This window comes from Chanos chanos, chromosome 12 (genome assembly GCF_902362185.1).
Source record: "Chanos chanos chromosome 12, fChaCha1.1, whole genome shotgun sequence".
Lineage (NCBI taxonomy): Eukaryota > Metazoa > Chordata > Actinopteri > Gonorynchiformes > Chanidae > Chanos > Chanos chanos.
Window position 1 is genome coordinate 3653163 of NC_044506.1, and position 14250 is coordinate 3667412.

General features: G+C 43.0%; 1 gene segment (V, D, J or C); it reads right to left on the bottom strand.

The window, feature by feature from the left end:
* LOC115825275 (Ig kappa chain V-III region MOPC 321-like) overlaps window positions 1–9769 on the bottom strand; it is a 31080-nt gene extending 21311 nt beyond the window's left edge. The window contains 2 exon segments of the V gene segment in view: window positions 9218–9526; window positions 9721–9769. Coding sequence covers window positions 9218–9526; window positions 9721–9769 — 358 coding nt within the window.
* Between the last annotated feature and the right edge of the window lie 4481 nt (window positions 9770–14250).

Genomic DNA, 14250 nt, shown 5'->3' on the forward strand with positions numbered 1-14250 from the left:
CCCAGAACACCTCCATAGGGAGGCGCCCAGGAAGCATCCTGACTAGGTGCCCAAACCACCTCAACTGGCTCCTTTCAATGCGGAGGAGCAGTGGCTCTACTCCAAGCTCCTCCCGGGTGTCCGAGCTCCTCACCCTATCCCTAAGGGTGTGCCCAGCCAGCCTGCGGAGGAAGCTCATTTCCACCGCTTGTATCTGCGATCTCATTCTTTCGGTCAGTACCCAGAGCTCGTGACCAGAGGTGAGGGTTGGAATAATGATCGACTGGTTAATTGAGAGCTTTGCCTTCCGACTCAGCTCCTTCTTCACTACAACGGTCCGGTACAACGACCGCATGACTGCCGCCGCCACCCCAATCCGCCTGTCGATCTCCCGCTCCATTTTACCCTCACTCGTGAACAAGACCCCGAGATACTTGAACTCCTCCACTTGAGGCAGAAACTCAGTCCCAACTCGGAGGGGGCAAGCAACCTTTTTCCGGCATAGGACCATGTCCTTGGACTTGGAGGTGCTGATCTTCATCCCGACCGCATCACACTTGGCTGCAAACCGCCCCAACGCGTGCTGGAGGTCACAGTTTGATGAGGCCAACAGAACCACATCATCTGCAAAAAGCAGAGACACAATCTTGAGGCCACCGTACTGGACACCCTCCTCACCCCGACTGCGCCTTGAGATCCTGTCCATGAAAATTAAGAACAAGATCGAAGACAAGGTACAGCCCTGGCGGAGTCCAACACTCACTGGGAATGAGTTTGACTTTGTGCCGAGAATACGGACACAGCTCTCACTACGGTTATACAGGGACCGAATGGCTCGCAGCAGCAAACCTGGCACCCCATACTCCCACAGTACCCCCCACAGGACACCCCGGGGAACACGATCGTAAGCCTTCTCCAGGTCCACAAAACACATGTAGACTGGATTGGCAAATTCCCATGATCCCTCCAGTATCCGTGCAAGGGTGAACAGCTGGTCCGCTGTTCCACGGCCAGGACGGAATCCACATTGTTCCTCCTGGATCCGAGGTTCGACAATCGGCCGCAGTCTCCTTTCCAGTACCCTGGAGTAGGCTTTTCCAGGGAGGCTGAGTAGTGTGATACCCCGATAATTGGAGCACACTCTCCGGTCCCCTTTTTTAAAAATGGGGACCACCACCCCCGTCTGCCACTCCACAGGCACTGTCCCTGACTCCCACGCAACGCTGAAGAGGCGTGTCAGCCATGACAGCCCAACAACATCCAAAGCCTTCAGCATTTCAGGGTGGATCTCATCCACTCCTGGCACCTTGCCACTGCGTTTTCTAACTGCCTCAGTGACCTCCGCCAGAGAGATGGATGATGACCCTCCTGAATCTTCTGACCCTCCCTCCTCTGTGGAGGGCGCGTCAGTCGGATTTAGGAGCTCCTCAAAGTGTTCCTTCCACCATCCAACCACATCCTCAGTTGAGGTCAGGACCTCCCCATCCCTGCTGAGAACAGCCTGGACGAGGTCCTGCCTGCCCTTCCTGACTCGCCTGACGGTTTGCCAGAACCTCTTTGAGGCCAACCGAAAGTCCTTTTCCATGGCCTCCCCAAACTCCTCCCGTACCCGAGTTTTTGCTTCCATGACAGCCGTCGCTGCAGTCCTTTTGGCATGCCGGTACCTCTCAGCCAATTCCGGAGTCCCCCGTGCTAGCCAAGCCCAGAAGGCCTCCCTCTTCAGCCTGACGGCTTCCCTCACCGGTGGCGTCCACCACTGGGTCCTTGGGTTGCCACCACAACAGGCACCGACGACCATCTGGCCACAGCACAAAGCTGCCACTTCAACAATGGAGGCTCTGAACAGGGTCCATTCGGACTCCATGTCCCCAGCCTCCCTCGGGATCAGGGAGAAGCTCCTCCGGAGGTGTGAGTTGAAGATCTTCCGTACAGGGTCCTCAGCCAGCCATTCCCAGTTCACCCTCACTATGCGCTTGGGTTTACCAAGTCTGTCCAGCAGCCTCCCCCGCCATCTGATCCAACTCACCACCAGGTGGTGATCAGTTGACAGCTCTGCCCCTCTCTTTACCCGAGTGTCCAGCACATACGGCCGCAGGTCTGATGAGATGACTACAAAGTCGATCATCGACTGTTGGCCTAAGGAGCTCTGGTACCAGGTACACTTATGAGCTGCCTTATGCTCGAACATGGTGTTCATTGTGGACAATCCATGACTGGCACAGAAGTCCAACAACAAAGCACCACTCGGGTTCAGATCGGGTAGGCCGTTCCTCCCAATCACTCCCCTCCCAGTCTCTCCATCATTGCCAATGTGAGCATTGAAGTCTCCCAGTAGAACTACCGAGTCCCCAGATGGTGTCTTCACTAGGACACTTTCCAGTGTGTCTAGAAAGGCTGGGTACTCTGAGATGCCGTTCGGCGCGTACGCCGTCACGACAGTCAGAGATTTCCGCCCTGCAACCCGAAGGCGCAGTGAGGTAACCCTTTCATTCACCGGGACAAACTCCAACACAGCGGCGCTCAGTCGGGGGCTAACAAGTGACCCCACACCTTCCCGTCGCCTCTCACCCCAGGAAACTCCAGGGAAGGACAGAGTCCAGCCCCCATCCAGGAGTTTTGTTCCAGAGCCAAGGCTGTGCGTAGAAGTGAGCCCAACTATATCTAGTTGGTATCGCTCCACCTCCCGCACAAGTTCCGGCTCCTCCCCCCCCCAGAGAGGTGACATTCCACGTACCAAAAGCCAGTTTCTGTACCTTAAGTACAGTCCGCTGGGGCCCTCGCCTCATCCTGCCACCTGTGTGGCATCGCACCCGGCCCCTATTTCTCCCCTCGCAGGTGGTGGACCCACGAGAGGGACCATTTGTAATCATTTCGTAAAATCCCTAAAGTGTCGTGATAGTTTGTTAAGGGCAGAATGAATGTTGTAATGTTCTGGTAAAAAGTCATGTCTGTAGAGTGTAAAGGATTCAGCTTTCTATGATACAGCAATGTTTCCAGCTAGTTTAGAAAAACAAATCATCATAGAAATTGAATGACGAATGTTGCAGGTTTAGGGATTTCCTGATGAAAAAGTTGACCTTTCTTATTTTAACATCTTCTGGCAGATGGTACTGTTGTTAAATACTTGAAAAGAGATGAAACCGTTAACTAATAGATCTAATCCTAAACCCTCATTACTCTCAGTGTCTCAGTGACTCGTCCTGATAGACTGGGCCCTGAGTGTATGTGTATGACTGGGACATGTCATGTCAGTCAAAACATTCAGGGGGAAAAATATGAGTTAATAATTCTCACAAACATAAGCCAAAATCAAAATACTTCTAGTGAGTTGAAATCCTAACGTCCATGTATGTGTGTGTGTGTGCCATTGTCCCCTCTCCTCAGGGCGGTGATCGAATCAATGTTCATTACCGTATCAATTTTCCTGCATATTTATTGGAATTATGGAATGATTATAGTGAGTGTAGAGTTATTGTAGCGTGTGATTGCTCTCCTTCACAGAATGTGTCATTGTGCTGTATCACATCCTCCCCCTCAGCACCTGCAGTAGGTCCCAGCTGCAGCAGTGCAGTCTCTGTGCAGTCTGACTGAGGGAGGTTTTTGTACGGCTCTATATCACTGTGTGAGAACATATCCACTATGTTCACTCTGACAGTAATAATCTCCTGCATCTTCAGTCTGGACTCCTCTGATGGTTAGAGTGAAGTCAGTCCCAGATCCACTGCCACTGAAACGATTTGGAATTCCTGACTGTAACTGGTTAGCCAATCTAATGAGGACCTTAGGAGCCTGTCCAGGTTTGTGTTGGTACCAGTACAGAAAGTGACCATTGCTATTGGTGAACACTGCAGGACTGGTTTTACAGTTGACAGTGACTGTGTCACCTGGAACAGCAGACTTCACAGGAGTCTGAGTCACAGTCACCTGTCCTCTGGACTCTAAAATTTAAAGAAAAGAAATCTTTTAAATATTGTATGAAATAAAATACGTGATGATTTAATATTTTTGTCTCTGGTCTGTAAGACCTTCCCGCCACCAATGTTTAAAGATTTTGTCTACAATATGTTTTGTGTTTTAAAGAGTTAATGTAAAATCTTACCATGAAAACAGAGAGTCAGTGTCCAGATGAAGATGGTGATGAAAGTCATGGTGTCTGTGGGTTAAGTTAGCGGGGCAGGCAGCTGTCAGTCATCAAGTGTTAAACTCACAGGGCTATAAACACTCCCAGAGCACTGAAGCATGTGCTGCCAATGCAAAGTCTCCTCTCTCCAGGGAAATGATCTTCCTGGGTAAAAAGGACGCTTGTAATTAAAGTGTTGTGAACACAGACTTAGTGCTGAATGGAACTGCTTTCTTTTATAGCACAATCCGAATGTTCTATATATTCCTCAGAAATTTCTGACCGATATTACACCTATTTTTATTACTTTTACCTCTATCTAATTTGTACTCTATATTTTATAAAAAGTCCAATATTGAGAACAGGCTATATCATTGTCACTCTCTGGTTCTCTCTGCCCATCTCTGCTGGCCATTTCTTTTTCTTTTTTTTCTTTTTACAGTGTTTTCACACATAATCTTTCTTCACCAAACCAAACTCAGTCTTACTAAAGTGGAGCAAAAAGTAGACCAACAGAAAAAGGACTCAGTTCCTTTTGCATTCACATTGTGAGTTCTTTCAAAAGAGGATTCAGTTGTCTTTCTGATCCACTTTAGCTCTGATAGGGCCTCAAACCTCTTTCTGTTCACTAACATTATAGTAGCTGTTGTTACCAGCATATATAGTCTCTAATATGCCATTGGTTTACATTTTAATTTTGATTCCGTTTTCTGGTGATAACATGTTATTTTTCTTTGTGTTCTTGAGATCTCAAATTAATTATGTCATTATCATGGGAAAATAGTTGTTTTTTTGAGATCCCAAGTTAATTATGTCGTCATCTTGAGAAAACAAAGTTTTGTTTTTTTGTGATAAAGACATAAATGAGTCAAGATGTCGAGAACACTAAGAAAAATAATACGTTATCACGAGAAAACAAAATCTAAATGAAAGATAAATTTATGGCTTCTTAGGGCTTCCATAGTTACCAGTGGCCATGGTTACGTCTACTTGTTTTTCCGAGTGTCCCAGAGCAATAGCATGTGATCTGTCTATGGCAAGTCTGGAGGACTAAAATACAATGGCAAAAGGCAAATCGAACCTGGAGCGCTTTGTGTTCACAATGCACAGGTTAAGTGAACCGCAACATGGACTTCAAGCGAACCAGACATTCGGTTCATTTCAGGGGTGTCTGAGGTCGTTTGGAGTGTTGACATATGCACAGAAAATGCTGACTAATCACTCTGAGTTCGTTTTGAGGGCTGAGAGGGACCAATTGTTAAAAAAAAACCCTTAGTTAGTGAATCAGAAATTCCACCTGTGTTTGGTCAGTATAGTTTTGTTCTTTTCAGTATAAATACTCCTAGTGTTCCCTTTTCTGGTTGTGTCTGAATGCGTTCTCAATGTGTTGTGTTAACAAGACCTTTGAATCCTGAAACCTGTAAGTTCCCCAGAAGTCTTTTGCTTTGTCCTGATTATTTCTAATACAGTCGATCTAATCTGCACATGTGTCCAGAGCTTCCTTCCGTCTGTGACAATCACTGAATGTATGCACATCTTTCAAGGAACAAAATAATTAGTGTTGGGCTGTAAACTTTGTAATTTCATCTTATGTAGTGTAGTCCACTTGACTGCTCAGTCATCAAATCTATGGACAATTTACTATCATGTTTTAGGATTAATAGCACCGCTCTTCGCAAGAGACAAAGACAACATGTGATATCTTAAACAGAAAATGCTGCAAAATTCAGCTGAAAAACACAGACTGATTTCACCCTGTTGTCTAAGTTTCTGTTTCTTTACCTGTGAAAATGGCAGAGAGAATCTGAGAGACAATGGTGATTCCTCACTCAGTGAACCTGACTTTCTGTTCGGGCTGTTTGAAGAACACTGACATGTCTTTCCATTTTGGCTAGTTGAAGAACAGTGATGTGTCTTGACTGATGTTTGGATGCCTCACTGATCTGATTTGTAGGGTAGCAGCTGGAGGTGGATCAGAGACTCCAATATTTATAATAACAGATGGGAGTGTAGAGTAAACCAATTATAAAATTGAATAAAACATTCATTACTGTACAGAGTTATCCACCAGCCAAGAGAAACAGGCATGTGTTGCTGTAAATACTGCACAAGGCTAGTCTCCGTGGACACCAACTAAGGAGACTCCACTTCCCCAAGACAGGCATGCAAAGGCTTGCCTAGCCTTTCTAAAAGCGCACCTGGACAAAGAAGAAAGCTTTTGGTCATCTGATCACAGAAATGATGACCAAAAGGTTTCTTCTTCCCTATGATTGAGAACTGGAGCCCTCCTTGGTTGGCAGCCATGGAGACCAGCATTGTGCCGTGTCTGCTGGAATGTCTGCCTTGAGATGTTGGTAGCAGAATTGCTCAGATTCATCAGGATGGTCTTGGTGGTGATCCTTGGATTCTTCTTGGCCTCTCACACTGCCATTCTTGCCAGCGCAGGGCTTATTTTGGGTTCTTTCAATTTGTGAAGAGAGTAAAATTGTCTCTACTCAGCTTTTAGACCTCTGTATCAAAAGAGGAAAGAGCAACTTTTATTCATCTTTACTGGAACATTCCAGACTCATTGGGTTTTTGGTTGCTGTTATTGTTGTTGTTGTTATTTACTTTCACTTTTGGTTTCCCCTAGTTAAATGGAATTTTTTCCCACTTAACCAAAAGGGAGTGTAAAGTAGAGTCTGTGTCAAAAAAAAAAAAAAAAAAAAGGCAAAAAGTTAAAGCGTTTATTGTTGTATGCACAGTTAAAACAATGACATAGAAAATCAAACATGCGTAGGACAGATCGGGCAGTGTCCTAAGAGAGATTCAATTCTGAGCGTGCAATGACTTTGGCGCATGTGTCAGAACGGATCGTGCTTCCGGGTACGGCCTGACACAGGATAGCGCCAAACCTTTGAACTGATGAAACCCTTCCTGGTGTTTCAGTGATGTCCGTAACGTCGGACGTCATCAGCTACGTGGTAATGGTAATTTGATACAAGCTTCAACACAGTGTTTCAAACCAGTACGCTTCACGAAGCTTTAGAGCTTCGGAATTGAACATCCCATCACTAATTCTTGTATTCGCCCTTGGTGTGCATACATGTAAAGTGAGTGATTCTATAATCTACACAGTTAAATAATATGCATAGTGGTCCCACAGTATTTTCTGTGTAGTTTGGTTGCCTCGCAAACATTGTTTAAAGTTAAGCCTGTTTCTCCCATTCTCTCGTAATTGTTCTTTCTAACTATCCCAGGCCCAAGCCGTGTCAGCTAATAGTAAGAATGACGATAATAAATCATTGGACCATAAGCCACTAGTTAATGTTTTATTGGTGTCGTGACATTACGGTGATGTCTTCATACCTCATTCTCACTTAATTTGATAAATAATCAATTATTAGTTCTTAGGCATGTGAGGTAGCTGGTCCGGGAAACTAAATACTTGTCTATACATCTATGCACCCGATAATGAGTGCATGTCTTTATGTTACTTGCAGGGTGTTGAATCCTTTAAATAATATATTCTAAGTCCACATTTCAGAGCATTGACCTTCATAGCTGTTAGTTTGTTCTTGTGTGTACTGAAAAGCTTCTTATTCTTGTATAATGATATTTATCTGTTCTTGCTACTTGTATTATGATGCTACATGATGTTAGAGAGCTACCTTGTGGCCAAATTGAGTACTAAAACTACTGTATAGTTGTACAGTCTTTTTGTATTTGTATATACCAGTTCACCAAGTTTACTGTTGTCTATGTGTATTGTTTTATAGGAAACCACACCCTGATAGTTACATTTGTTCATTGGAGTACAGTTCTCCACAGTTTGAGAGTTGTGTGGTAGAGGCAAATCCTCAATAAAATGATCAACCTGACCCTTGGACTTGTGATTCTAACAGATCACCTGTAATCAGCCAGATCACCTGTAGCGGGCTAGTTCTCTCAGAGCCGGCACATAAGTTTCAATTGGAGTAGCCGCAGTCAGCCATTCCTTCAGTTCACAGAATGTTCACATGACTTTAGTCCTCTATGTGACTCTGTTAGTATGGAAATGAAAGAGTTGGAAGAATGGAAGAGTTATGTGCTGTGTGTTAATAAATGGACATCCAGTAGGACTAGTATTTCACATGGGCTTGTGCAGGGCCCTGTTCTCCAGTCTCTGAATTTATCTATGTCCACATTCATGATGGAGGTGTTACATCTCCAACCATGTTCCCTGTTCTCTTTGCTGATGATGCTGATGTGCTATTGTCACAGAGGAAATCTACTGAATTAATTAATGGGAAATGTATTAATACCAAACTGTTACATCTCTCACTATTTGTAATCATTTCATAAAATCCATAATGTGTCTTAATAGTTTGTTAAAGGCAGAATGAATGTTGTAATGTTCTGGTAAAAAGTCATGTCTGTAGAGTGTAAAGGATTCAGCTTTCTGTGATACAACAATGTTTCCAGCTAGTTTAGAAAAGCAAATCATCATAGAAACTGAATGATGAATGTTGAAGGTTTAGGGATTTCCTGGTCAAAAAGGAAACATCTGTTGGCAGATGGTACTATTGTTAAATACTGGAGAAGAGATGAAATCGTTAACTAATAGACCTAATCCTAAACTCTCATTACTCTCAGTGTTGAAAATCAGAGTAAATTATCACAGTGACTTGTCCTGATAAACTGGGCTCTGAGTGTGTGTGTGTATGACTGGGTCATGTCATATCAGTTAAAATATTCAGGGGGGAAAAATCTGAGTTAATAATTCTAACAACCATCAGCAAAAATTAAACTACTTCTAGTGAGTTGAAATCCTAATGTGTGTGTGTGTGTGTGTGTGTGTGTGTGGTCTCTGATTGATCTATGCCATTGTCCCTTCTCCTCAGGGCAGTGATATTATCAATTTTCATTACTCTATCAATTTTCCATCATATGTATTTGGAATTATGGAATGATAATAGTGAGTGTAGAGTTAGTGTCGTGTGTGATTCCTCTCCTCCACAGAGTGTGTCATTGTGCTGTATCACATCCTCTCCCTCAGCACCTGCAGTAGGTCCCAGCTGCAGCAGTGCAGTCTCCTGTGCAGTCTGACTGAGGGAGGTTTTTGTACGGCTCTGTATCACTGTGTGAACAGATATTTACCACGGATCTGATGGTAACTCTGACAGTAATAATCTCCTGCATCTTCAGTCTGGACTCCTCTGATGGTCAGAGTGAAGTCAGTCCCAGATCCACTGCCACTGAAACGATTTGGAATTCCCGACTCTAACTGATTGGCATAGTAAATGAGGATTTTAGGAGCCTGTCCAGGCTTCTGTTGGTACCAGGATAAGTAATCATCACCATCAGTGTACACTGCAGGGCTGGTTTTACAGTTAATAGTGACTGTGTCTCCTGGAAGAACAGATTTCACTTCAGGAGTCTGAGTCACAGTCACCTGTCCTCTGGACTCTGAAATTTAAAAAAAAAAAAAAAAAAAAAAAAAAAAAACCCTCTTTTTAAACTGTGTGAAATGTTGTATGAAATAAAACATACAATGATTTAATATTTGTGTCTCTGGTCTGTGAGACCTTTTTTCCCCCCAAAGTTTAAAGAATTGGTCTCCAACACGTTCTGTATTTTGAAGAGTTAATGTAACGTCTTACCATGAAAACAAAGAGTCAGTGTCCAGATGAAGATGGTGATGAAAGTCATGGTATCTGTGGGTTAAGTTCGTGGGGCAGACAGCTCTCAGTCATCAAGTGTTAAACTCACAGGTCTATAAACACTCCCAGAGCACTGAAGCATGTGCTGCCAATGCAAAGTCTTCTCTCTCTATGGAAATGATCTTCCTGGATAAACAGAACGCGTGTTACTAAATAGTGTTGTGAACACAGACTTGGTTCCTAATGGAAATGCTGCACATTACAGCTCAGTCTAAATATTGCCATATTATTTCCCTCATAAATTTCTGATTTAAACTAAACATGTTTCAATGACTTTTTAAAACTGCTTTAACATCCATCTATTTTATTGTCCATATTTTATATAATGTCCAATATTCAAAGCAGACTGTGTCACTGTCATGGCCTGGTTGTCTTTGTCCCCCTCTACTGGCCATTTTATGTTAATTTTTTACATATGCTTCCTGGTCTCTTAGCTATAGCTCTTTTCCACTATGACGGTGCTGGTGCTGGTGCTGGTGCCAGTGCTGGTGCTGAGCCCGCTCTGTCTTGGTGCCTTTTGAGAACCCGTAAACATTTCCATAGGTTTGGGAACCGAACTCTGATTGGTTCTTGCGTGGTTCTCATTTGCATAGCCACTGATGTCAGCGGTTCCAACTTTTGGGCCCAGCAATTTTGTGGTGCCATGCCGGTACCAGCTTTTTGGCACTGGCAATAGCATTTTTCCAGTGGAAAAGTGCAGCCCCAGTGCTAGATTAGGCACCGGCACTGCATCAGTGGACAAGGGGTATTAGTGAATCATTAGTTGATTCTGTGTTTGGTTAGTCTAGTCTTGCTCTGTTCAGTATAAATGCTCCTAGTTTTCCCTTCTTTGGATGTGTGAAATTGTGTTGCCAACGTGTTGTGATGATCAGAAGTTTGAATCCTGAAACCTGTAAGCTCCCAGAAATCTTTTATTTCATCCTGTTTACTACTAAAAAAATTCTAAGCAAATCCAGAAATAGTCTGAATGCAGTTTGAAGTCTGTGGTGCAGTTTGCTTTTCTTCCAAATGTTAAATGTTAAAAACTGAGTCAGAGTGAAGAAGTTGTATGAAATTTTCATGTGTTTGACGTGATGTGATTGCAGACAGTGAAAACATATCAAAATTGATCACCAGGTCTGTAATGGTTTTTCAGTGACAAATGGAATTCTGAATAGACAGTGGACTGAATTCTCTTCAGGGATTAAAAGGACAGATTAGAGGTATGACTCCTCTTTCAGCGTAGTTAACTGTATAACACTGCGTGAAAAGTGGTGTATTCGGAAATATCCGGACAAAGTAAACTTCCGCTAAACCTGCTGTTTTCCGGAGGTATTCGGATGCCCGCAGAACTTTGTCATGCGGACCTGAAAACTCCCACAAATGTCCGAATACAGCTGTTAGACGGCAGTTTTCGGGCATCCGTGTGACCACAGTCGTTAGCTGATGGCTTGGTCTTTCAAATGCTAATAACAGTCAGTGGTCTAGGTGGGACTGGGTATAGAAGCCTGCCCCCCTTCCTCACTGTAACTTTCTATCAGTTAGCCTATATGTAATATTTAGCCGATATTTTGATAACCACACAAACTTCTTAGGTGTTGCATGGTGTATAATACAGCAGTGGTAGGCCCATATAGCCTTTAATGTCATTGCTCTGTCGTGCAGCTAAATTACAATGGACACCTCAAATGGAGCATACAAAAACACACTGAAAACATAATTTAAAAAAAGTCTAAATGAGAGATTCATTTATTACATATTTGGTGGTTATGCAACTGTCCTCTACTTGGGGCCAAAGGTACAGGGTGACCAGATGCAAACAGACCAAATGGGGGACAAGTAGTAAGTTTGTGTGGGACAATATGGGACATGTTACTAATGCTGAGAGATGATGTAAAACTTAGATATAATGTCAGTCTAACTGTATAAGAAACACTTGTATACACTTGTATTGATAGACATCCAACATGCATTGGCCATTACAGGCCCATCAAAGGCAACTGTACTTAAGCAAAGCAGCAGGCATCATACAGCTCAAGTCTTTCAAGTTAAACCCCTGACCAAATCCAACTATAAGAATAAATAAGGCTCAAAATAAAATATTACATAAAATAAAACAATTTCAATGCAAATCTTTATATCAAGCCAAAATCTCTATTGGATGAGAAGCATGGTCAGAAGGGATAAAAGAACTTTTTTCTTTCTTTTTGACCATGATGTCGGCTGACAGCGTTTATCTTCATATCTGTAAAGTTTTACTAAGTTTGGTTTTTGTGACGTAGCAAAGAAATTTGTCGGCCCCACAGCTGCACAGTTTGATTGACGGCCGCCACAGACTCTTGATGACCGCCCTCAACGCTCTTCTCTCAGCCATTTGGTGAAAGCAAGGCTTTTAAAAAAACTCGCCTATGTTGCATTTTTACTGCTTTTGACATAGCGCTATTAAATAGATTAGAAACTATGCTCATGTGCGGGCGGGTAAAATAATGGATCCATATTTTTTTTATTTCTGACAGTTAAAAACCAAACGACCAGCGAAAATGCGGGACATTATCTAAGTATGAGGGATGCGGGACAAAGGATACAGGACTTTAAAAAAAAAGTTTACAGGGCATAGGAGTTTTTGTTGTTGATTCTCGCTTGTTTGTTCAGAATGTTTCTCCTCAGTACGAGGACGCGCCCCGTTTTCAAACCACCCACTTAGAATCTAAGGTTGAGTCCTGTCCAATCAGTTTTCTGTGCGTGCATGGCGTAGGGTGACAGTAACCAATAGCATTGTGTGCAACTGCAGCGCGAAATTTGCTTTGGGCAAGGGGTTACCTGTAGTAAGGTAAGGAGAAGCGAGTCACTGAAGGATTACAGAAGTTGTACTCCGTATTCTGTCGATAGTGTGCATTTTGAAGATGACTTGCAAAAGAACACTTGAGTTTTCGAACGGACAGCGGAGTGGAGAGGCTACTCGTGCGTCGGGAATATCCAATTTTTCCAACGCAGAGTCCGAACGAAAACAAACAACTGGTGTCCCCGTTAAATGCATTTTTAAGAAGATGTCTGAACAGCAGTAAACGTTCATGGAGAATGTTATTCGGCGGTTGGACAGGATGGAGTCCCATCAAAGAGGCGCAAGAAGAGTCTGCCCGAGAAAAGAAGACGAGCGGGGAATAACTCTGTTTCGGTAAGTTTATTTCTGTAGCCTTCTGGCTTTCGTCTTTGACTGCCGCGCATTCTGATACGTTCACATTTCTTTATCTGCTTTATCCCTTAATGTGGTTGAATTTAACTCTTGTATTAATTTTGCTTCTACAGGAAGCTGTGCGGATAATGCATAATGCTGAAAACAACACGCACAGATATGATCTGCGGACAAGGTAGGACAGCGTGTTTTGTTGGTAGACTATATCGTCGCGATTGTTTCATAGCAGTGCTTGGAATTCTAAACGAACTTTTATTCAATCTTCCTTTCTTCTCCGTTTTTTTTTTCTCTCTAGCATCCTGAAAGACCGATTGAGACTATTCGAAAGAGTTACCGGGTGAATTCAGAGAACAAAGAGGGGGGCAGGATCGCCACTCGAACGAGGCAAAGGAGGAGAAGAGTAAGTCAAAACATCATTTCCCTAGTAGTTCTTAGACTTTTTCTCCATTTGCTATTTTCAGTGATCTAATTTATATTTTCACTGTGTTTTGCATCTGCTCAAGGCCAGAGCTAGTGTTCTTTAAACTGAGGAAGAGGCTGCCATATGGAGGACCGCATCAGTAGATATAATTTCTGAAAGGGACGCCGCCATCTTGGATGGAAGGCCAGCGTGGGTCCTACCGCCTAGCACAGAGTTGTCTGCACTGTGTGGGGTGCTACAGAATAGAGACCACGGAAGCTGGGTTGTTCTTGGGAATGCTCAACATTTAGAGTTTCATTTATGTTCCCAAAAGCATTTGTATTATATGCTATGATATTACAGTATATTCTGTTCTGATGTATTCTATTCTGATGTATTATATATTGTACATTGATTTTATATATATATATATATATATATATATATATATATATATAAATTGTCAATTTATATGCCTTATATTATACTGTATTTGCTTTATTTATAATAAAATTTGTGTAATTTATTTTTGTTTGCCAGACTATCTATACAATCTACCTATGAACATAAAACAACAACACCACCAATAATAATAATAATAATAATAATAATAATTATTATTATTATTATATAAACCATATGAATTCATTTCTGGGGACCCACAATGGACCAATGGGGAAGGGTTTTAGAGGAGGGGCAAGACATTGCTCCACCAATCCAAAGAAAGACTTTTGACCAATTGCAGGATACCTGGTGGCCCAAGGTGTGAAGTGCAAATGTTCCCTTCCAAGCACCCCCAAGGGATTATTCACCATGGCAACTAAGGGCTCTAGGCAGACCCCAAAACACGGTACATATTCAGGAGTATTCCATGCCGCGTAACAGAGCTGCAAACTGC